This window comes from Trachemys scripta, chromosome 10, assembly GCF_013100865.1.
Source record: "Trachemys scripta elegans isolate TJP31775 chromosome 10, CAS_Tse_1.0, whole genome shotgun sequence".
Classification (NCBI taxonomy): Eukaryota; Metazoa; Chordata; order Testudines; family Emydidae; genus Trachemys; species Trachemys scripta.
In genome coordinates, this window is record NC_048307.1 from 51,806,902 (window position 1) to 51,832,409 (window position 25,508).

At 40.8% G+C, this 25,508-nt stretch overlaps 1 protein-coding gene across 7 annotated transcripts in view; it reads left to right on the top strand.

The window, feature by feature from the left end:
* HERC1 (HECT and RLD domain containing E3 ubiquitin protein ligase family member 1) overlaps positions 1-25,508 on the top strand; it is a 206,680-nt gene that overhangs the window by 142,554 nt on the left and 38,618 nt on the right. For 5 of the 7 annotated variants that reach the window (XM_034783387.1, XM_034783390.1, XM_034783391.1 and 2 more), the window contains exons 45-55: positions 801-1,069; positions 1,692-1,744; positions 10,252-10,452; positions 11,074-11,248; positions 12,099-12,369; positions 13,379-13,592; positions 15,044-15,303; positions 16,295-16,422; positions 18,893-19,020; positions 20,038-20,238; positions 24,228-24,358. In XM_034783387.1, the coding sequence (XP_034639278.1) occupies positions 801-1,069; positions 1,692-1,744; positions 10,252-10,452; positions 11,074-11,248; positions 12,099-12,369; positions 13,379-13,592; positions 15,044-15,303; positions 16,295-16,422; positions 18,893-19,020; positions 20,038-20,238; positions 24,228-24,358 (2,031 nt within the window). The remainder of the gene's footprint in view (positions 1-800; positions 1,070-1,691; positions 1,745-10,251; positions 10,453-11,073; positions 11,249-12,098; positions 12,370-13,378; positions 13,593-15,043; positions 15,304-16,294; positions 16,423-18,892; positions 19,021-20,037; positions 20,239-24,227; positions 24,359-25,508) is intronic. The other 2 variants (XM_034783388.1, XM_034783393.1) reach the window with 2 other exon arrangements.

Below are 25,508 nucleotides of genomic sequence, written 5' to 3' on the forward strand. Positions count from 1 at the left end.
AGTAGACACTGAATAGGACTAAACTATGTACATAATAGTTTTTTGCCTTTTGTTTCATAATAAATTTTATTTATATAACCCTTTTGCTGATTTTTAAAGTGTTACATAAACAGGACAGGTGAAATATTATCATGTAAAGCAACCATAAACACATGAAAAGACCTAGGTTTACAATTTGATTAAAACTCTACTATCTACACAATATACATAGACATAAAATGTAAAAACTTAAATATCTTAGAAACAGTAGCCAATCAGTTGTTTTAATTGTCATATTTGAATTCAGCACATCAAAATACATAATAAATAGCACATTTTATCTCTGAAGCAGACGACTTCTCAAAAATTGTAGACCAGTGTAATGTGACATATTGGGACAGATTTCTCCCCCCCCCCTTTTTTTTTCTAAATCATCCTTTCTATACTTTGTGAAAGCATAAATTGAAAGATCAACTACTTATACTTGTTTTGAAGAACAAGTTATTACACACGAGAAGGTCGGGCTAGCTAAACTGGACTTGATCAAGGTGAGAGAGTGCACAAGTATAAGATTTTTTTTTTTTTTTATGGAAATGTACTACAATCAAAAAGGGAAAGACACCTGCCACCTTCCCCCACCCACAATAACTTAGCCACCTCTGGTCTGCTTCTAAGTAAAACCTACAACACAAATACTGTCATGCATGCTTAACAGACATAAATAGAAAAATCCACTTAACAAAAATAGAAGTACTCTTATTTCTAATATGAGCATAATTATTCTATATCTAGTAATTTCATATGAAAATTATATTATACAGCATGTTTGTGAGTCTGAAGACAGAGAAGAAGTGGTGGTTTGTGAATTGTGTGAATCCAGTGTTGTCAGCTTCAATCAACACATGAAAAGAAATCACCCTGGTTGTGGCCGTAGTGCAAATCGACAGGGCTATCGTAGCAATGGTTCCTATGTGGATGGATGGTTCGGTGGTGAATGTGGAAGTGGAAATCCATACTACCTATTGTGTGGCAGCTGCAGAGAGAAATATTTGGCCTTGAAAAGTAAATCCAAGACATCAACATCAGAAAGGTACAAAAGAAAATTGTGGTGGGAGATTTCATTAGGTTTGGGAAGTTTCCTTAAGAGGGAAAATTGAAAACGTCCATCAATGTATGCATCTTAAGGAGAGTTTGATTTTGCCGGCTTTACAGTTCGCACCAATATTGTTGGTGGTAACTGAGATTAAAAATCTTTCTAAGATCACACCTTTTATGGAAAGGGAAAATTAAATCTTTTCATCGTTTAATAATTTTCCAAAATACATGTAATAAACAAGTCTTGGAGCCTAGATTCAAGCCCTGCTTGAATCCATTTTTACTTGTTAAGAAACAAGTAAGTAGTTTGATTGGCCCAGCAGCTTTAAAAACTAAGCTATTACAGTATTTTTTAGAAGTATTAGCATCCTTTTTTCAGTATCACAAAATGGATTTTTTTTTTTTTAAGGTTGTATGCTATAAGACTCCCACTCTTAACAGGCCTTTTGTTGAATATAGACTATTGTTCCTGAGTAGCAATCCTCAGAAAACATTTTACATATTACCTAACTGTAATATAGTTCTATTTTTAAATATATTTGTCTATATCATTGTTCTTTTGAGACATTTTGTTACTTAGTATGCTCTTAATAAAATATTCTTCTTGTTTGGTGCAGGTACAAAGGCCAGGCTCCTGACTTAATAGGCAAGCAAGACAGTGTCTATGAAGGTATTTCTTTACTCTGAGTTTTTGAAGATACGTTACTTTTATGAAACTGTTGTTACATGTTTTTTCAATCCTTCATAAATATACTACTTTGTAATATGGAACACCCCTGGGGACACTATTCAAAGTGTGCAGACAGTGCGCTCTTGATCAGAGATTTTTGTCAGCAGTGTCCGCAAGTCTGTGCCTACCTCACATCCCAATCTTAGTGCCACTGAGGCTCCTATTCCCTCTAGTATTGCGTCCAGGGTACCAGCTAAGAAGACCATTTGCATACTGAGAAGCTGTCTAGAGCAGCACGAGCATCAGGCTTAGTGCCTCCCAAGTCCAGAGCCAAGGTGCAGTCCTCATTGTTACTGTCTTCTGTAGCCAGAAGCAAAAGCTGTACTGATCACACTTTGGTACAGTCTTCAGTACGACCTGACATTCTGACGTCTGAGGAACCCAATTCAGAGTCCCTGGTACAGTCCGGACTCCTATCTCATGAAGACCTGCAAATCCTTAAAGAGCCCAAATCACTGGTACTCTGCACTGGTACCAGCTTACCTCCAAGAGCCTACTTGCCCTCGATATTCATCTTTGGTGACTGGCCCACTGCTACCAACACGGTCTCCATGCAGCCTCTTTGAGGGTACTGAGGTTTATTTCTAGCTGGTAGTGATACAACATTATCTGGCACTGCCTCACCATCCTCTTTTTCAAACCTGTGTACCGATGCAAGTACAGGTTTCTTCCAGAGGCCCGGTGCCAATCTGATTACTGGGTACTGGCACTACTCCCCCTTTCCTCCCCCCCCCCCCCCCCCCAAACGTGTGGATGCAGGGTGTGCTCCCTCATTTGACTCAGAGGTAGCTGTACAAGGTTCCTCTCCCTTCCAGCCTTTTTCTTTTGAGGTTACCACTGAAGGGGGAGGCTCTTAGCAGGAAGCACACCTGGCTATGCTGGCAAGGTCAACCTTGGAGTCCTGCCTCTTTCCCTTATGCTGCACATCAGTGGGCTTAGAGGGCTCTTTATGGCAACCGTTTTTACAGGTTACCCTCTCAAAAGAGGACTTGTCAGGAGCATTAACTGATTCCCTAAGGCCCTGCCCCACAGATACATCTCTCAGAGGAGGAACCAACAGAAGAGTAAGAAACTCCACCTTGTTACAAGTCTTCGTCCTTACCATATGAGGCTGCCAGGACTCTCCAATTTTCTTATACTGATGACTTTTAAGGCTTTCCAAGACCTTATAAAAAGGGTAGCAGACCTTTCCTATCAACGATGCTCTGCATAACCTAGCATGCACGATATAACAAACCCCAGCTACTGTCCCATCCACGTGTAAACGAGCTGACAAAAGGTACTGCATCCCATCCCATCAAGAGGCTCGGAATATATTTTTCCTTCCACTCTCCTCTCCTCTCCTCTCTCTGGTTGTTGTAGTTGTTAACAAATGGAAAAGGTAACACTGATCCTGTTCAATACCATCTGATAAGGAGCTAAAGCAGTTGGACCTTCTGGACCACAAGAGCTACTCCTCAGCCTCCTTGCAGTTCAGAGTAGCTAATTATCAAGCCCTGGTAGCGAAATATGACTTCACAGTCTATTCAGAACTCTCATCTTTTATTGAACATCTGCCTCAGGAGCAGAGAGAACCATTTCAGGCCCTCATTACAGAAGGCCAGACAGTTGCCAAGGGGTCTCTCCAGGCCTCACTTGATGCCGCTGACAAGCTTCACATTCCCTGGCTATGACAGTATTCATGCATCGAGCTTCCTGGCTTTTCCTGGAAGCACAAAAAACTGTCAAGGATCCCTTTGAGGGGCCTAAGTTGTTTAGTGATTCCGTGAATGGGTCCCTTCATTCTCTTACAGACTCCCGGGTAACACTTCAGTCTTTGGACATCTGTACAGCTGCAACAAAAAGAAAAGATATCAAATCGCAGACGTCTCAACAGTCTTGCCCAATCCACTATAAGACCAGCTGAACCCCTCCCCACTGCCCGAGCCAAAATCCCAGATTTTCGCCCTCTTCTTAGCAACCTCTCAGTCTGTGACATCCTCAAAATGCCTGTTTTGACCCATTGGTTGAGAGTCACAAACTATCTATCCCAGATCATACACTGCACCTGTCCCTGTCCCCCCCCCCCCATCCATCCCCCCCATCCCCAGATCATCTCTCCCATTTCCTTCGTTCCTGGGAGCTCATCACTTCAGATCCTAGAAGTGATTTCTACAGATTATTCCATCCTATTCAGCTCCTTACACTTCCTTCCCTATCCCTCTTCAGGGACCTCTCTCACAAAGACCACTTAATGCCAAAGATATAATCCATCCTAGCTCTGGGAGCTATCAAAACTGTTCCACCAGACTTCATTGAAAGAGGATTCTATTCTTGGTACTTCCTTGTCCCAAAGAAAAACAGGGCTGGGTGGGAGGTGGAGACCAATTTTCGACCTCAGCACTTTAAATACCTTTGTCTGCTTCCAGTGGTTCAGAGTAGTGACCCTAGCAATGATAGTGCCCTCTTTGGAACTGGGAGATTGGCTTGTTTCTCTCGACACCATTCAACGTGAAGTGCAGACAATTCTGCTCGAGGGGAGGGCACAGCCACAACTCAATGGGAGATATCTTAGTTATTACTTAACCTCACATCCTGCCATACACTTGTTCCCCAAAGCCAGTACTGCTCAAGTTCCTAAACAAAATGAAACAAGAGAAACTATTAGTAGCCATCCTCATAGCGCTATCATGGCCCAGACAGGTGTGGTTCCCGAAGCTGGTTTGCATGTCCCTGCAGCTGCCTCTATGCCTTCCCTGAAGCTGACTTTCCTCACTCAGGAGTCAGGATCAGCCACCTGCACCCGTCTCTTGGTGCCTCACTTCAAGATGTGGCTACTCTATGGCTCTCTGGTAAAGAACAAGTTTGTTCCCCAGAAATTCAAATGGTGCTGCTCAATAGCAGAAAGCTTACAACTAAGAAAACTTACTTGCAGAAGTGGAAACTCTTCCAGTCTTGCTGCAGCTGTCAGTCTATATCTCCTCTTCAGTCCTGTTTGGCTTACATTCTCAATTACCTGCTGAATTTAATGACCACAGGCTTATCGCAGAGCTCCATTAAGATTCATCTAGCTGCTATCACAGATTTTCACCCTCCCATAGAAAGGTTCTCAGTCTTCACCCACCATACCACTGCAAGATTTATCAAGGGCTTGTTCAACCTCTTCCCGCCTGTCAAAAAGACAACTCCACCATAGGACCTGAACTTAATTCTCAGTGCTCTAAGGAAACCCCCATATGAATCTATGGAGAGTTTTCCTCCTTCATTTGTCCCTCAAGGCCTCATTCCTCATAGCCATTACCTTAGTCAGGAGAGTAGGGAGCTTGGAACCTTGATGGCAAGTTCACTGTACATGGTGTTCTAGTGGGTTAAGATGACTTTGAGTTCACACCTTCACCTCCTTCCTAAAGTTTTTCCTGAATACCACATTAATCAGGAGATTCACCTACTGGTGTTTTACCCCAGACCTCACTGATCCTCACTGGATGTTAAAAGAGCTCTTGCCTTTTACCTTGACAGGACGCGACTCTTGGGCTTTCCCATGTCTCTTCATCTCCGTTTTCGAACAAATGAAAGGACATTTGATCTCAACCCAAAGACTGTCTAGGTGGATTACAGGATGTGTCTTGTCCTGTTACAAAGCCACAGGGGTTCACCCCCACCTCCCCGACGGTAATTGCTCATTCCACCAAGGCTCAATCTACCTCTGTAGGCCTTCTCAAAAATATACCTCAGATATCTGCAGGACAGCCATCTGGTCTTTGACACACATTTTATCAGCATTACACTTTCGTGCCTGCTTCCAGAACTGATGCAGATTATTGTAATGCTGTCCTGTGATCCATACTGAATCCACTACCTCGCAGCCGCCTACATGATGGAGGTACTTCCTGGAAGTCTCCTGATGTATCCATAGGGACACTACTTGAAGAAGAACGAGAGGTTACTTACCTTGTACAGTATCTTGAGTTCTTTGCTCCACTACCCACCCTCCTTCCCCACTACCATGAATCTCTAACTGGATGTTTGTAATTGAGAAGTAACTGGATTGGCAGCAGGTCCACCCTTCCCCATATGCCCTCACACCACAGCATGAGGTTGTCTAGAATGCAGACGCGGACCCATGGCTCTGCTGATGAAAATCTCTAGTCAAGAGCGTGTAGGCACACCACATTCTCATATTGGAGCACCCAGAGGGGGACACATCTTGAAGAACTCAAATTATTGTACAAGGTAAGTAACCTCTCCTTTCGTGCAAATAAATCTGCTATGAAAAGGGTACTGCAAGTTATACTTCAAAATCATTCTAATATGTTCTTCAGGCTAATTTCATTTTTAAAATTCTAAATAAAAAAAATCAGTTCTCCTGCCCTTTGTGACTTGTGAGTATGTGAAATGACTGGTGGTTTGGTTGATTATGCTACAAGTTTTAATAAAAGTTTCTGCAATCAAGAACTGTATGTTGGGGATCAGGTTTGCCTGTCGGAGGAGCCCAAAAAAAGCCCACATACTCAAATTTATAGCCACATCTTTTTCTTCAGGGCAGGTTTATTAATCAACACAAGATACAAAGGCTCAAAATAATACAAAACATTTAGGAGCAGATACTTTCGTGCTTTCTGCTAGTTGAGAAAGGGAGGGAACATGTCCTTCCTGTGCTAGGTAGCCCCCTTCCTGGCTCCTATGGAGAGTCCCACCCAGGTCCTTCTCTGGTCCTGGGGAGGTCTCTACTAAGGGGAGGTTGTTTCTATTATAGCAAGTGCTGATTGCAACTTGCAGTTACCTGTCATGTGCTCCCTGAGCTCAGCCCTTTCAGCCTTAAAGGGAAGAGCCTTGGAACAGGATGTGGGGAAGCTCATGTGCATCTTCCAAGACCAGCACCCAGTTACAGGGGCAAATTCAGCTTCTACGAGATGCTGAGGTTCTCTGTGTGTGTAAATTAGCGTGTTTCCATTCCACAAGGTGAGTGACAAAGGTGGAGGAGGGCAGCACCACGTTAATTGACTTCTCTGTCAATCCCAGAGTGAAATCAAGCTTTTTTATCACTAAAATCATACTTTTAAATTATTCTTTTTATATATATATATATATCCCCTGAAAAGGGAAAAGAGTAAAAATGGCCCTATAACTGCACAAAGCCCAAAACCACATTCATAATACAGTAACTCCTCACTTAAAGTCATCCCAGTTAACGTTGTTTCATTGTTACGTTGCTGATCAATTAGGGAACATGCTCGTTTAAAGTTATGTAATGCTCCCTTCTAACGTCGTTTGGCAGTCGCCTGCTTTGTCTATTGTTTGCAGGAAGAACAGCCTGTTGCAGCTAGCTGGTAGGGGCTTGGAATCAGGGTGAACCAACAACCCCCCTATCAGCTCCCCGTTCCTCTAAGTTCCCTGTGCAGCAGCTGCCCAGCAGGCTAGCAATTGCAGCTGTCCCTCCCCCACTGCCATGTGCTGCTCCTGCCCTCTGCCTTGGAGCTGCTCCCCGAGACTCCTGCTTGCTGTGCGGGGGGGAGGGAAGAAAGAGGGGGGGGCTAATGTCAGGGTGTCCCCCTGCTCCTGCACCCCGCTTACCCCATCTTCCATAGAGCAGGCGACACACACCAGGGCTCAGGACAGAGGGAGTTTGCAGCAGCTGCTGTCTCAGCAAGCTGATCTAATTAACAAGGCAGTGTACTTAAAAGGGAAATGCGCATATCTCCCTCCATTCCTGCTGCCCTGTAGAGTGAGAGAGTTAATCCTTGAGGGCTCAGCCGATTGCTAGTTCATCATTTAGCAGTAAGGGAAATATCGCACCCTCTGACTCCTCCACCTCAACCAAGCTTACAATCATCATCACTGTGTACCAGTATTAAATTGTTTGTTTAAAACTTATACTGTGTGTGTGTGTGAGTCTGTCTCTCTCTCTCTCTCTCTCTCTCTTTATATATATATATATATATATATATATATATATATATATATATATATATATAAAAATACAGTCTTTTGTCTAGTGAAAAAAATTTCCCTGGAACCTAACCCCCTCATTTACATTAATTCTTATGGGGAAATTGGATTCGCTTAACATCGTTTCACTTAAAGTCGCATTTTTCAGGAACATAACTACAACGTTAAGTGAGGAGTTACTGTACTTTATAATGAATATGGGGGCAAGGCATTCCCAGTTACTGCCTCTGGAACTCACTCTCTTTGAATATATATCTGAGCATGAGTCTGGACATTTTTACTGCATTATTTAAAACCCACCTCCTGGTCTAGGCTTTTCACTAACTGCAGCATTTGGAATCTTCTGGCACTATACCTGCTGGTTCTTCTTGGAGGACTGTCCCTGTGGGTGCTCCACTTTAGGTGTCTTAGTGCTCTGTGCTTCTAATCGGAGATTTGTAGTAGCAGTGCCCCAGTTGGCTGCGCATGTGCAGCAGCCATCTTGCGCCGGTCCAAGCAGTTACCCCATGCGTGCAGCCAACTGCCGCACAGTTCCTTCTCGACCACCCCTGGCTTCGGTTGGAACAACAGCAGCGCCCTCAACAGCTTTAGCTATTTCTTATTATTTTAGTTTTTTCCAACTAGTACCCTTTCTTTATTAATTTCTCTCTAAAATGTCTTTCCCTTTTAGCAAAAAAAAAAAATAAAAAAAGAGAGAAGAAAGGATTTTTTTTTCCCCTGCCTCTGGTGGGCCGTCGCCTACCAAGAGAGGCATTAGAACGGGACTACCCAATTCCTTCTCCAGCATAGTCTCTTAGACATGACCTGCTCGCTGTTACATCTCTCCATGAAAGTCACCTTCCTCGTAGCCATCATGTCAGTAAGAAGGGTGGGAAAGCTGGATGCCCTAATGGTACACCCACCTTATACCATATTTCTCAAAGACAAAGTAATCTTGCGACCGCATCCCAAATTCATACCCAAGGTTGCCTCCCCCTTCCACCTCAACCAGCCCATTTACTTATCTGTATTTTTCCCAAAACTGCATGCTGACAGCAGGGATGCCTCCCTCCACACACTGGACGTCCCCAGAGCGCTAGCTTTCTATACAGAAAGAACAAAAACATTTAAAAAATCATCCTGTTCCTATCCACAACAGAACGTTCTCAGGGTCAAACGATCTCCAAGCAGAGGCTATTGAAATGGATATCTACGTGTATTCAATTATGTTACCAAAATTATAATATGCAAGCTCCCTCTGGACTTCGCACATACTTTACTATGGCATTATCCACATCTGTAGCATTTCTCAATAATGTACCCATCACGGACATTTGTAAAGCAGCTACCTGGGCATCAGGCCATACCGTTACTAAACACTATGCATTAGAACAACAATCAGCTGCAGATGCCCAGTTTGGACTATTGGTCCTCTCTGCTGCACATAAATCAACTCCGAAGCCCCTCCCCTCCATTGAGGGGCACAGTCACCTAAAGTGGAGCACCCACAGGGACACTCCTCGAACAAGAAGAGAAGGTTACTCATCTTGTGCAGTAACTGAGGTTCTTTGAGATAGTTGTCCCTGTGCGTACTCCACTACCCCCCCCCCCCTTCTTCAGAGTTTCACGTCGATCCTCTGAGGTAGAGAAGGAACTGGGGGACGATTGGCTGTGCGCACAGAGTAACTGCTCAGAGTGGTGCGAGATGGCTGCCTGGCATGCACGGCCAACCAGGGAACTGCTACTACAAATCTCTGGCCTTGGCTACACTTACCAGCTAGTTCGACGGCTGGAAATCGAAGTTCTGGGTTCGACTTATCGCGTCTAGTCTGGACGCGATAAGTCGAACCCGGAAGTGCTTGCCGTCGACTGCGGTACTCCAGCTCCGCGAGAGGAGTACCGCGGAGTCGACGGGGGAGCCTGCCTGCCGCGTGTGGACCAAGGTAAGTTCGAACTAAGGTACTTCGACTTCAGCTACGTTATTCACGTAGCTGAAGTTGCGTACCTTAGTTCGAATTGGGGCGGGTAGTGTAGACCAAGCCTCTGATTAGAAGCGCAGGTCTCCAAGACACCTAAAGTGGAGCACCCACAGGGACAACCATCTCGAAGAACTTGCACAAGTTGAGTAACCTTCTCTTTGAGTTTCCCGTTTCTTACTTTACAGGATATAAAGGATAACTAGTTGGTTTGATTCTACAAGTGGTCACATAACATATGCCACTTACTTTTGAGAAATGTTATCCATACAACTTTTTTTTATACAAGAAATACAGAAATTGTACAAATGTAGCAATTTTAGATTTTTTTTTAATTTCAGTTGTACTGTATCTATACAAGCCTCTAAAGATGAGGGTTGTTTTTAATAAAAATCAGGATGCGGATTGCAATTCATATTTTATGACACTAAGTCTAGGTTCTTAAATCCATTGAAATTATTTAAATTCACAAGCACGCTATTACTTAAAATGCATCCCATTATTGCAGTTGATAGCACTAGTTTAGATTTTGTGCCTAACCCTTGTTTATTTCTCCAACCTTAGAAGACTGGGATATGTTGGATGTTGATGAAGATGAAAAGCTGACAGGAGAAGAGGAATTTGAGTTACTGGCTGGCCCCCTGGGGTTAAATGATCGCCGTATTGTACCTGAGGCAGTTCAGTTCCCTGACAGTGATCCACTAGGAGCATCAGTTGCAATGGTCACGGCCACCAACAGTATGGAGGAGACTTTGATGCAGATAGGTAAATTTGAGCGAGGGAGGTATATTTCAAGTCTAATTTAAAGTACAGACATTTTGTTTTCTTTGGTGTGTGCTTATAGGGGCAGTTATGATATCATGAGTCAGTCAGTCTACCCAGCCTCCCAACATCAGGAAATGTGGTCAGGCCTTAATTTTTCCTATTTTTTAGAGAAGCTGTAGTGATGGAGAGACAAGACTCTTTATATTGACAAAAGACTTAAACCTGTGATTTTCTGTTAACACTGTGGCCCCAGTCCTGCAATGGCCTTCATGGACCTCTGAGCCCCTGGGGGAGTTACAGTAACTTAAATGGGCTTCTCACAAGGGGTCCATGCTAGGTCAGATTGTAGTAGTGAGGTCTGTCTCTAGCCCACTATTTTGAAGGGTTTTTTTAATGCATTTTGGCTGCTGTCAAATTGTTCCCAATCTGCTGAAAATTTAAAGAGGCTAAATTGGGTATAGAACTTTAGGAGTATACAAACAATGATTAGTTTTTATAAGGACTCTCAAACTGAAATCTGCAAAATTTGTATTAATTTGTATACAGTAGTTTTGTGTTTAATAGCACACTAAAATTGTCCCTTTTTGTTTAACACTAATTCAAATCATTATTACATTTAAGGCTGTCATGGCTCCATAGAAAAAAGTTCTTCTGGCAGGATAACCCTGGGGGAACAAGCTGCTGCTCTAGTAAATCCACATGACCGTGTTATGGCACTAAGAAGAGTGACAGCAGCAGCCCAAGTGCTTCTTGCAAGAACCATGGTTATGAGAGCACTCTCACTATTGTCTGTCAGGTTTGTGACATTCTTTATTTCTTCTGGATTTAATTAGCAACTTGTATTTACTAGGGATTCAGTGTTATCTGGTGGGGCCAGTGTTACTCATTTTAAATAATTTGGTGCTGCTTTTATGAGGAGGGCTTTCTTTTGAGTGCCATCTCTTACCGCAGTCTGCCATGCCTCTTCACTTTCCTTCCCTAAAAGACACTTCTTCCTTTATATATAATGGTTAATGCCTAGAGGACCCAACTGAGATTAGTGCCCAGTTGTGCTGCACATTGTAGAAACACATAGTGTAAGATGGTCCCTTCCCTGGAATGCTTACAGTCTAATAGACAAGACAGATGGTAGAATTTCTAAAGCTAAATCAGTAAAGGAAGGGTGGTCTTGTGGTTATGGCACTTGATATTGAGTGAAGAGATCAGGGTTAAATTCTTGCCTCTGTACAGGAGTCTTGTATGCACTCATACCACAGCATGGGGGTATTTAGGATGCAGATGTGGACGTGAAGAAGTTACTTAGTCCCCAGTACTGCGCATACTTATCTCTGTGGTTAATTGTAAGCATGAGTATTCCCTTCTTCTGAAGTGCAACTGCACACATTCTTAAAGTTTTAGCACATTGTTGTTTGCAAGATCAGGACTCTTTCTCAGTTTCCCATCTGTAAACTGGGGGTAATACTTCCTTTCTCCTACCCTTTTCTAGGGAAATAATTTCCCACTAATCAAGCAAGCAGTATTCTATTTATTAATGGCACTTAGTAATAGTTACATTGTATGCAAGATGAAATTTCCTATTATGTACCTAACATTAAAAAAATGTTTTGTTTTTTAAACTAAAGCTTTTTTTTTTTTTTTTTGGTCAGTGGGTCCAGTTGTAGTCTTGCGGCTGGTCTTGAGTCCTTGGGTTTAACAGATATCCGAACTTTGGTTCGATTAATGTGCCTGGCTGCAGCAGGGAGAGCAGGCCTTTCAACAAGTCCATCCACTATGTCCAGTACTACAGAGCGTTCTAGAGGAGTACATAGTAAAACAAGCAAGCCTATATCTTGCCTGGCATACCTGAGTACAGCCGTAGGCTGTTTGGCATCAAATACTCCTAGTGCTGCAAAACTGCTGGTACAGTTGTGTACACAGGTAGGATTGTTATTTCTATACAAACATTTGCCTAAAACTCTGGTATTTTACCCTTGAAATTTTTATGTGTGCATCGAAGTGGTAAATTTTGTGAAAAATGGTTTACATAAAAAAGGCTCTAACATGCCAAGAATATTGTATGCTCCACCATACAATGTGCAACTGGATGTGAAAAGTTATTTCCATGACAAAGGACTGCTTGAAAAATGTAGCTGAAACTTGTTCATGTTTATCACCTTTCTTTTTATAAAAGAATCAAGATGAAAGTAAAATGGAAGAGATTATTCCCTTTTTGAAGTTTTCCCTCATGTTTCAGCACAAGTTTGTTTTATTGTATCTTTATTTGGATGCTAGGGATGTATATCTGCCAAGGAAAACATGAATCTGTTGTTTGTTTGTTTGTTTTTTTTTAATTGCTGCTTAACAGGTCACTCTAAAAGGGAACAATCTTTGGTTACACAAATTACCTACATTTTATTGAGTCAACTATACCCAACGGGTATATTCAAGTTTGAAAAAAAGTGGATATATTTCGCAAGGTGTCATGTATATCTATAACCTCTGTAGCACACAAGCTCATTATTGATTTGCTTTTACTGACTGTGAAGTGTATGCAAGTGAAGGAATTATAACTACTTTGAGATGAAGTAATTGATTTTCTTACCTATCTTGTTTTTGCTTCTCCTACCAAAAACTTTCTAAGCTTTCAAAATTCTCCAATAGATTAAATTCCCTACCTGACATTAATGACAATAACACATTAAACTCTTTGTCCCTGAACCAGCAAGCAACAAACAACCTGTTTCACACTGACAAGTCCATTCAGTCCAATTAGCTTGTGGGATACAGGTCTTGAATTCTGTTTTATATGTAATATTTGCATAATTAGAGAATTTCGGTTACAAATGAACTGCAGATCTTGAAAAATCTATACATTTTAGATTTTATTTTTGTTTGACTAAAAACATTTGGTTAAATTTAATTTTTCACTTGATTGCCTTTCTTTTAGAACTTGATTTCTGCTGCGACTGGTGTAAATTTGACTACAGTTGATGATCCAATTCAAAGAAAATTTTTGCCAAGCTTTCTGCGAGGAATTGCAGAAGAAAACAAGCTTGTAACATCGCCCAACTTTGTGGTAACTCAGGCACTTGTAGCATTGTTGGCAGACAAAGGGGCCAAATTGAGGCCGAACTATGATAAAGCAGAAATTGAAAAGAAAGGTATTTTTTGTATTTAAAAAAATAGTTTGTCAGTATAATTCACAAAAATCTGCACTTTCTCATTTATATTCCCAGATAGATTTGTTAAACTGAAGTTAAGCTTGAGAGCACATAAGAGAAATATATGTTTTTTTTAAAAACCCTGCAAGAGTTTTGTAATTGTCAATAAAAATCACCATTATAAACCCAGGAAATTCAGTCAGATTGGAACTTGAATTTACATTGTCACCTTAATTTTTAAAAAATATTAATTTAAAAAAATCCAGTTTTTGACAGAGCACCCTTTAAATGGTATGTCCGGAATTTTTTAATTATTTTAAGAGGTTTCTGCTCCCTGTTGATGTTTACAAGAGTAAAACTGTTTATACACAGGACACTGCGAAACTGCCTATACATAAATTGCTGTTACATTCACAAAATAAATGAAAGATTAGATGTTTTTTCACTAATTGATTTCAATGAGAGTAATCTTAGGTGTTACTTAACTATAGTTGCTACATTTTCAGGCAGAAATGTGATTTTCAAGTTGCTGTTGTTCCTTGGAAAGAAACCCAAATATCTGAAAGTATAAAAATCCACAGCTTAGGCATTCAGTTCTAACTCTGCCCCTATAGTGAGGCAGTGGAACGGGGAGAAAAGCCCTCAGGAGATTTTATTCATGTCTAAACTTCATCTCTTTAGGGTTCACAGATAGTAAAATGCTTCAGTCTTAATCACAGTGATTGCTCCAGCTCTAGCCTTTTTTATGGGCATACACAATTCACAGTAAAAGATACAGTTTACTAATTGCTGATTAGACAGATAGCATACTCAAAGCAGTCATTACCCATTTTTCGTTACTATTCCACATGCCACCAAACACAGAAGTGTCATTAGGCAGAGAACTAAGGATCTAACCCTCCTAAGCATAGATGCATAAAATTATAGTACTTACATGAAAGAACAAAAGTTAATGTGGTTGTTAGCATCATACCTTAATAATCATCAGAAACATTTATATACCAATTAGTTGTAAAACCAGTGGTGTATGGTTCATATTCTTATGGAGTCTCATTGACTGCCAGTGAGGCTCCACGTGGGTGCAGATGTTCACGCGAATAGATCCCAATGCAGGATTGGGGCCTTTAAAAGGCCTGGTGTTTTAGGATGAAATCCTGGCCCAATGATGTCAGTTGGAGTTTCCCTATTGACTTTAATGGGGACAGTATTTCGCCCTTAATCTAAAAGGCTTCTGAAGGGCTTTGTGGAAAAAAGATTAGAGGATGGCTGGTTTTCAGTATGTATCAGAACAGTTTTTCCAAATTTAAGATGTCTCTGTGGTATTTTTAGTTTAAAAAAAAAAAATCTTTTTGCAGAAATTTTGTTCTTTCTGACAGTTGTGGGTAATGTTTTATTGGCTTGTTTAATACTATCAATATTCATTTGGACATCATCTCATTGTTTTGTTTAAGCAGGTTTAATTGCCCATTTGTATGCCCATCCTCCCTATGATCCTTCTGCTGTAGGCCCTCTGGAGCTGGCTAATGCATTAGCAGCTTGCTGCCTTTCCTCAAGGTTGTCTTCACAACATAGGCAGTGGGCTGCACAGCAGCTTGTGCGAACTCTTGCAGCACATGACCGAGACAACCAAATTAGCCCTCAGACCCTTGCTGATATGGGTGGAGATCTACGAAAATGCTCCTTCATAAAACTGGAGGCTCATCAGAACAGGGTAAGCATTATTCCTCCCAAAATAGATTGTTTAATGTATAATTTATTCTTTATTGACCTTTTTCTTTAGAACACAGAAAAAATGCAAGTAATTAAATAACTGTATAAGCAAAGCAACAGACTTCTGGTATTTTATAGAAAAAGTCTTTTCGCACAAAAGATAAATAACATTTTGTAGTGATAAATACTGTTTGGGACATTTTATGCCATAAAACATTTAACCTGTTGCTGCTGTGCAGCTTACTTTTATCAAAGATTTTGGCCTTCTGCTACTAATTTTGTTGTTGTAGCTACAAATGTTTTAAAATTAAGATTTAACATTGCTTAATCCCTCTTTTTGCAAAAGAAATGAATGGGAGGAGGATCACAGTAAGTTATAGCCCAAAATATGACAAATTAAAAGAGTTGGGAGAGGGGTGGGGAATGAGGGTAACTACATTTCAAGTTCCTTATTCTAATGTCAGCTTCAATAATTAAGGCACTGATCCTGCAAAAATGGCTTTGCATGAGCAGCATCTTGTTGACATCACTAGAGTTCCATGCAGGGGGATCTGCCAACATAGAGCCCGTTGCAGAATTGAGACCTTTTGAAATCTCTAGGATTCATGAAACTGATTTAAAAAAATAAACACACAAAGTCAACTGAATTATTACAAGTCTTTTCTTATACATTTGTTTTAAAAGCACACATGTATTAATTTGTTTTGGCATAATAGATAATCTGTCTCGTTCACTATTTTGTTTGACAGTGGCCTATAGAAGATGATTCACAGCAGTGTGCAGTACTCCTAATAATGCACCTAATTATGCAATACTGTACAATGAAAGGAAATTTCTTCTTGGGTACTGTTGGATTCTGTTTAGTATAATTGATTTAAATAATACAGCTAATACTTTGTCCAAATCAGGCAAACGTAATGAGTTGCATGAGATTAATGTCTACGTTTAAATTTTAAACTCTGGTTTTACATTTGTTAATTTAATTTCTGCAGGTCATGACATGTTTTTGGTGCAATAAAAAGGGACTTTTGGCAACTAGTGGAAATGATGGGACTATAAGAGTGTGGAATGTAACAAAGAAGCAGTATTCATTGCAGCAAACATGTGTATTCAACAAATTGTAAGTTGTTTCTTTATGGAAGTCTGTTATTAATTGCTCCACAATGGCAATCCTATGGGGATTCCCATGAGCATAGGAAACTGCCTGAGCGTAGGATGCTCTTATTCTTCTTTGGGATGTTTACTGTATTTAAAATAACAAAAATGATCAAAAGTAAATGATTTAAAACTGAAAAGAGATCCTAAAATTTAAGGTGGAGATAGTAGTCCAGGTAAGGGGATTAAAAAACATTTTTTTAACCTGAGAATGTTTTTTTTAATGTATTATTTCATAATAAATTTACCAAAGAACAAACAAAGATTAGCAAGAAAAATATAAATTTAAAGAGGGACTGTCATACTGAGGGTAACTTACAAATACATTGACTTAAACGTACTTTTGAATGAATTTAATTTTGTTTTCCTAATTGCTGTGTGACCTTGGGCAAGTCCCTGAACTTCTTAAATGCTTATTCTTCCTTATTTGTAAAGTTGGGGTATATCAAATTATATTTACCTGTTTCATAGGGATGTTAAGAAGCCTAACAAAGGTCCTGATTCCCATTCAATCAGTGGGAGCCTTTCCTTTGATTTCAAAGAGCAATAGATATGGCCCAAAAATATGTTTATAATGTATTAAAGTAATTTTTGGGTTAATTGTGGGAATAGAATTCAGGACTTGTGGGCTTGCATTCCACTGCTTATTTCTCTAGGCCATTTGGCCTTGCAGGAAGTGGTACTCCCTTCTCCTCATGGCATTTATGTATGTTAGGTACCTGTATGTACTGGTTGCAAGTTTCTTGAAGTATGTATTTGTTATGGGCTTTAGCAAACTTGCATTAGAGCTGTCTCTTGGGGAGTTTTACTTACACACACACACACACACACACACACACACACACACTTTTGTACAGTTCAGAAATTTCATCTCTCTCTAGGGTGGACTTCTTAAGCTCTGTGAAGGATGGCTTGCAGAATTAAGAATTTTGCAGAGCTCATAATACACACATGAACTGTTTTTCAAAAACTAAATAATTCACCAAGCAACTCTCCAAACTGGTAAATGAAACCAGTTCCAGACAAGAGATTAAAACAAACTAGATGTTTGTTGGCCAAGTTTTTTTGGCATTGTGATGAGCCAAAAAAAAAATGAAGTGGCTATAATTGCCAATTTCAGGCAAGGAGTGATTAATAGAAGTTAGTGGGGAGGGTCAATGATGACTTAAAGCCATCATTTCACTGTCTTATCTTGGTGTCATTGTGCTACTGAGCTGTTCCTTCAGCATAAATTAGAACAGTTTGAGGAGTACTGCAACTTGCACTGGCTGCCAGTGGCCCCAATGGCTGATATGATATGAGGTGTGGGGATACCCTGAGCGCACTCTCTGCACTAGTCACAGAGAAGTGGAGGTCGTAAGAGCTGCTATAGCAGCTCTGCACTCTAAAAAATCCCGTTACACTAAGGTGATCATAGAATCATAGGACTAGAAAGGACCTCGAGAGTTCATCTACGTCCCTCAGCCCGCGCCGCTTCCAGCAGCTCCCATTGGCCTGGAGCAGCGAACCATGGCCAGTGGGAGCCACGACCGGCCGGACCTGCGGATGCAGCAGGTAAACAAACAGGCCCGGCCCGCTGGGGGCTTTCCCTACACAAGCGGTGTCCCAAGTTTGGGAAACACTGATCTAGACTATCCCTGATAGGTGTTTGTATAACGTGCTCTTAAAAATCTCCAATAATGGAGATTTCACAACCTCCCTGGGCAATTTAGTCCATTGCTTAACTATCCTGACAGGAAATTTTTCCTAATGTCCAACTAAACTGCCCTTGTTGCAGTTTAAGCCCATTGCTTCTTGTCTATCCTCAGAGGTTAAGGAGAACAGTTTTCCTCCCTCCTTTTAAGAACCTTTTATGTAGTTGAAAACTGGTATCATCTTTCCTCTGTCATCTCTTCTCCATACTAAACAAACCCAATTTTTTCAGTCTTCTCTCATAGGTCATGTTTTCTAGACCTTTAATCAGTGATCCTACTGTGGTTGGCTAAACTGGCTTTAAAATAGCTTTACTCTAATTGAGCTGTGCAAACCTGCCCCAATGTGGGGTAGAATTGGGGCCAGAAATTGAGAAGAGAGAGTACCTCTTCTAACTGTAGTTCTTAGAACTCAACTTCCCTGTTGGTTTTCCTGAGACTTCCCAGAAAACTCTACTGTGGCATAAGATAAAGTTTGTGATGTTTCAACAGGTTGGTTTAGTTGGCAATGTCAGAAGGTAGTCAGAATTAGGACGATTATAGAAGATTATAGAGAGAGTCTCTCTAATAACTTTACTAGGGGATGAAGTGGAATGAAAAATTGAGAAATTATGCTTTGGTTGTGTCTGCAATAACAACATGGGGAGTACAGAAAATGACTCAAATCTTTAATAGATTAAACTTTTTCTCATTTTCTCCAGTTGGAAATACCTACTTTAAGTGCACTGTTTTATTTTATTGTAGAGAAGGTGATTCAGAAGAAAGTCTGGGATCACCCAGTGACCCTAGCTTGTCTCTTATCTGTTGGAGCATCAGTGGCAAGTATCTGGCTGGAGCTTTGGAAAAAATGGTGAACATATGGCAAGTCAATGGTATGATGCATGTGTTTTTTATTTTTATTTTTTTAATAGTATAACCTGTGTCTATGACAGCTATTTAAAAGCTGCTGAGAAATGGCACTTTTGTATAGGTAGGTGTTTTAGCAGATTTACTTGCCAGTTAATATGCCAACCATCCTTCATTAGGTGCTTTGAACCCAGCTAATTCACTAGCACCTTAGTGCCTTTTTTCAACATTTGTTACAACATAGGCATTGGAAACTCAGTAGTTAACATGAATCCTTCTAGCCTATCATTGAACAAGAAAAGAGTCATAGAAATTTGTGCTGGGCTTTAGACTTGCCTACTGCAATAGCAATCATTGCCTATAAATACTATTCTTTTTATAGGGTGTAAAATATATTTGACATTTAAACAAGGTATCTCTAAAAGTTTGTATAAATAGTTTATTTTAAAAGCAGTTCAAAAAGGTTCCAACATTTTCCTTCCATAGGTGCACTAGAATGCTCAAAATGGTACATTTGAGACTAACTCTGAAAGGAGAAGAGCATTAATCCTTTTGACAGCTGTAGGATCCCTGTCTAACGCCTAATGTTTGCAGAAATCACTGATTACAGTCTTTGACAATCTTGGATGTTTCCATAGAGAACTGTTCCTCTGTGCTTGACACATGCTTGGTTCAGTGTATTGTTTCATTTATATGGTTACTGGCATTCCATAGGAGAAAGCATCATTGTCTGAATGCTGCAGGCTTTCATAAAATTTAACTTCCTTCTTCTCTGAATTACTTTTTCTGGAGTAATTAGTTTGAAGATTAGTTCAATATGTGATGCTGTTAGAGACATATTGATTTTTGTTTCATGGCAAGTTAGTAACCAGTTACTTTGTAATCATATACTATATGTCAGTTTAAAAGATGTTAAGGCTCATCAGCAGTGTATGTCCCAGTTGTATACATAGTTTTTCAACATTGTCCTCTGAAACGTACTCTTTGGTCTTTTAATTTCTAGTAAAATGAAGTATTATAGTAACAGATTTTTGGGGTTTTAGGAGGAAAAGGATTACTAGACCTTCAGCCACATTGGGTATCTGCTCTAGCTTGGCCAGAAGAAGGGCCATCTGCAGCATGGACAGGAGACACTCCAGAAGTATTATTAGTAGGTCGTATGGATGGATCTCTTGGGCTTATTGAAGTTGTAGATCTTTCAACCATGCATCGATTAGAACTGGAGCATTGCTACAGAAAGGATGGTAGGTGACCATGCTGATACTTCTAAAGAAAACTTGTAAGTTGCAAACTTACACATTTTTTGTCATCTATATTTAAAATGCAGAGTGTACTTCAGTTTTATGAAGAACTGTCCACACAGATTTCAGTTCTAGTGCACATATGCCCCATAAACACAAGATTGGATTCTTTTTGTCCAGCAGTGTCTGTTAGAGCTGTGTCTACACCCTGGGTACTCTAGCCTTATCCCCAACTCCCTACCCCAAGGGCATAAAAAGTGTAGCAGGCTCAGCTGTCCCTCGGTTCCTTCTTATTGTCTGTGGCATCAAGATGGTACCCCTGCAGTGTCCACTTTGGTCAGGCAATATCCAACCAAAAATTGTCTAAATGGGTATCTAATTACATTAAATACAGCACCAATACAGATTAGAGCCCATTCCACCAGGGTTCAGAATGGTGTACGCCATACTATCTCGTGTATGATGTTGGACAGTACTTCATAATGCACTACCTTACCATGGGGGAAGAGACTTCTTCCTGACCTCAGTTGGTGACCAGTTAATGCCTTAAAGCATGATGATTCATGTTACTGATGTACATGGTGCAGAGAGCCTGGACTCCTGATTTCTGTTCTTGACTCTGACTCTGTGTGATGTTTGGCAAGTCACTTAACCTCTGCATGCCTCAGTTTATCTCTGTTTTTAATACACAACACACAGGAAATTGTGTGGCTTAGTCAATTAACATATAAAGTGCAAGAATATCTTTCCATATAAGGTGCAGCATTAAAGTCCAAAGTCTAATGTTGCCCAGCTGTGTTGAAGGAAGTATGTGACTTCTCTAAGAAGCATCGCTGTTAAAAATGTGCAGGGCAACTACATGGGGATTAGACCACCTTTCATCCAGCATTATTCGTCAGTTGAGGCCTCAAGATATGATGCTCTCTTGGGCAGTGATATTCTGCAGTCATTATTTAAATAGGACTCCTAGCATCCACCTTCTGATGTGGTCAGAGTTTGCAAGTCATCAGAAGTGAAATCCATGAGGACAGTCATTCAGAGAAAAAACAGCTACTGTCATTTTTCAAGATGTGCTGTCCACGTATATTCTATGCCTAACTCTCCTTACCCTGCTACTCTGGAGTCCTAGGCCATCTGGACTCCATATTGGCAAAGGAACTGAGGGACAGTTGGCCCATTCTGTTCTTTATGCCCTCGAGTGGAAGGGCATGGGGGCATCCAGAGTGCAGGCGCAGCACCAGTATACACTACTGGTCAAAAGAATATCATCTTGTGTGCATGGGATGCATGCACACTAGAAGTGGAACCTATGTGGACTACACATCTTGAAGATCTGCAATTGCTGTAGAATAGGTAACCATTTTCATTCTTTTAATGCCTAAACTTCCAACAGGGATATTTTTACAACTACAAATAAACAGTGTAATTGTTATTGTTAAATTGCTGTGTGTGCAACGTAGGATTCAAGACTCCCTTTCCTAACAGTTACAGTTTGGATGTGTGAAAAAAGACATACATATCCTCTTTGATCTTATCTACATTAGCTATTCGGGGGGAGAGACAGTGTTACTGTAACTGGTGCACCTCCATTAGTGACAGTGAAATCGTAAGAGACTTCCCAAAAGAAAACACAGACTTTGTGAGAAAAGCATAGAAGTAATCAGGGCTAGAACAGGAAAGCTATTTGCCTCCCTCTTTAGGATAGACTGTTAGCAAATGCATGAATTAAAAAAAAAATGGGGCAAAATCGTATAAATAGTGACTTGAATGAAAGGCGTGTGCAGTGGGAAGTTCATGGTTTCTGACTGTAAGTATTGTGGCATGACTTGCGACTGAAATTTTTTGGTCATTAACTTATTCAGAGTAGACAAGGACTGTCCATTTTGAATCCCACTTAAAATGTAGAAGAAGAAAAAAAGAAGTGGCAATACTATATTAAATAAAACTTGAAGGGTAGCTGGGTAAATACGTAGGTTCTGCTCATTCTGTTGAAATGTATATTTAGAATTGCATTGATATCTAAACTACTACAAAAAGCTTTTACAATACTGTCTCCTATAAAATAGCTATGTTGATAGAAATGTATGACTACAGTAGTACTTAAATATCTAAGGTGATAGGCATAGAATAAAAAACATAAAGTAAACAGCTGTATTAACTTTCATTAAGCTGTATTTTTTCATGTCATTTTTGTTTTCTGAAAGTAATTATAATACAAAAAGTTCTTCGAGTGCTTGCTCATGTCGATTCCATTCTAGGACGTGCACGATCATTGGAGATTTTTGCCTTAGCAGTATCCATAGGGTCCCCTTGGAGTTCCGCTGGCCCTATGCACTCTCAGTTCCTTCTTACCACCAGTGGTGGTTATCGGAGCACTTTTCCTTGCATAGCAAAACTAGCGGTTTCATCTCTTCTGACTTTGAGCCTTAGGGCCTTGTAAATAGTTTGTTTATAGTAGTTAGTTAGAAGTTAGAGTCCCATCGGGGACTTCGCCCCAGGCAGGGCATGCCCTGGTCTCCCGGGTTTAAGCCCTGCTCAGACTGTAACAGGCCTATGCCTGTTAGTGACCCACACAGCAGCTGCCTCAAGTGCTTGGGGGAATCACATGTGAAGGACAAGTGTTGTATCTGTAAAATCTTTTGACCCAGGACCCAGAGAGAGAGTGCAATATCCATTCGAGGGCTCTCCTCATGGAGGCTGCCCTCCTGAATGGCTTCCGAGACATTCCGGCTGGACTCTACCCCTTGAACCTTGGCCTCTGTGCATAGTACACCCCTGGCACCGGGCTCTGTCCAACACCGCTCTCTGTCGCCGGTGCTCAAAAAGAAGACCAAAAAATACGGCTTCCCAGCACCGGGCAAGAAAGGCAATGTGTTATGAGGCAAAGGACCCAGTTCAGGCTGCCCGTCCACTCCAGAGCAACATGGACGTGCCTCCCCATTTGGGGCCCTGAGCCCACCAAAGGATCCACTGCTGACTCCCGGGAGTGGTAGGGGACCCAGACCTGTGGCGGGCCCAGCCAGTATGAAATGCAGGGCTGCTGGTTGCAGGATGATGTGGCCCTCTATATCAATGTCAGGGAGCTCAGAGATTATCTTCAGCACCTCGAACTCCAAGGTTTGTCCCTGTCGTCGATCAAGGTCCACCTGGCCACTATTTCAGCTTTCCACCCTCCGTTGCAAGGCAGGTCAATCTTAGTTCACCACATGATGGCCCGGTTTTTGTAAGGTCTGGAGCGTCTCTACCCGCACATCCGGGATCCCGTTCGTCCCTGGGACCTGAATCTCGTGCTGTCGAGGCTCATAGGGCCTCCCTTCATGCCTCTGGCTTCCTGCTCTCTCCTGCTTCTCTCCCGGTTTTGTTTCTGGTTGCAGTAACGTCACCCCACAGGGTGTCTGAGATCAGGGTGCTTATTTCGGAACCTCCCTATACGATATTCTACAAGGTTAAGGTCCTCCCTATACGGTATTCTACAAGGATAAGGTCCAGCTGCGACCACACCCGGCATTTCTTCCAAAGGTAGTTTCCCAGTTTTATACTGGCTGGGACATATACTTACCTGTCTTCTTTCCAAAGCCTCATATGTCAGAATGGAATCGACAGGAGCAAGCACTCGAAGAAATAAAAACGGTTACCTACTTTTTTGTAACAGTTGTTCTTCGAGATGAGTTGCTCATGTCCTTACCATTACCTCGGCAAGAAGGAACTGAGAGGGCATTGGGTTGGCGACGCCTGATAAACCAATGCATAAGTGCGGCACTCAGGGCGGTGCCACAGCTGACCCTATGGATACTGCTAAGGCAAAAATCTCCGACAACCACGCATGTGGGCGCGCGCGCACCTCGAATGGAATGGACATGAGCAACACATCTCAAAGAACAATAGTTACAAAAAAGTAAGTAACCTTTTTTTCTGGTGAGCTAAATGCAATGGGAATTGAACAGTTTAGCTTGTAATTTAAGATATTTTATTTGTGCTTATTGTTCCAATAGTTTCTGTCACATGCCTTGCGTGGTTCAGTGAAGACAGACCATTTGCAGTTGGCTATTCAGACGGAAAATTGCTGATAGGTACGAAGGAGCCACTTGAAAAAGGAGGAATTGTTCTAGTTGATGCACATAAGGTAGAATTTTAATTTTATTGAAAACTAATTCATACCCTCCTAGTTTCCCAAAGATAATTCAGGATTTAAACTATAGTCTTAATTTCAAAATTTTGTATAAAAATGACTTAAAAGATAATAGCCCATTTTTTAAAGAAAGCCACAGGAAAGCAACAAGAGTTCTTCCAGTAGGGTTCTTCAAATGTATGTTGTTTATACTGTAGCTGAAGTGCATTTCAAGATTTGCTGTGCACTTCTGATCTAAAAAAGATGTAGTTATCTATGAACAATTTGATAAATTAAAAATAATTTTAAATACTAGCCTGATATTAAATTTTCTTACTTAAAATGTATAATTTATATGATAGATGTTTTTTTTTCCTGAACTAAAAAAGTTATTGTGAAGTGTAAAAGATGTTTCTCAAAATACTCAAGCATTGCCGATGTATGCCAGTCCAGTGGCCAATAAAGTCCATAAATAATTTGCAAAGAGACTTTCCCCCCAATGAAGGGCTGATGTAAGCAGACCCAGTGCTGTTCCACTTACAAGTCCCATTGTATGGAGCGTGCGAAGCACAGGCGGGGGCAAGTTGGAAGCAGAAGGGGAAGTATCTGCAGTACAACCCATAAACAGCCTGAAATGGCTGCCATAAATTTCAGAACTTCCTGGGCTGTTCTAACTTATGCCAGGATCCATTTTGGCCCTGACATAAGGCTGGAATCCATGAATGAAAAGGTGGCATAAAGTCTCCTTTGCTCTGTCTTCTGGGTTGCATCTTTTGTGCTGCAACTTTCAGGAGGCACAGTGCAGAATCTGGCCCATTACCCTGGTTTACAATTTTTGAGAAGTCATCTGCTTCAGAGATAAAATGTGCTATTTATTATGTATTTTGATGTGCTGAATTCAAATATGACAATTAAAACAACTGATGGGCTACTGTTTCTAAGATATTTAAGTTTTTGCATATTGTGTAGATAGTAGAGTTTTAATCATAAATTGTAAACCTAGGTCTTTTCATGTGTTTATGGTTGCTTTACATGATAATATTTCACCTGTCCTGTTTATGTAACACTTTAAAAATCAGCAAAAGGGTTATATAAATAAAATTTATTATGAAACAAAAGGCAAAAAACTATTATGTACATAGTTTAGTCCTATTCAGTGTCTACT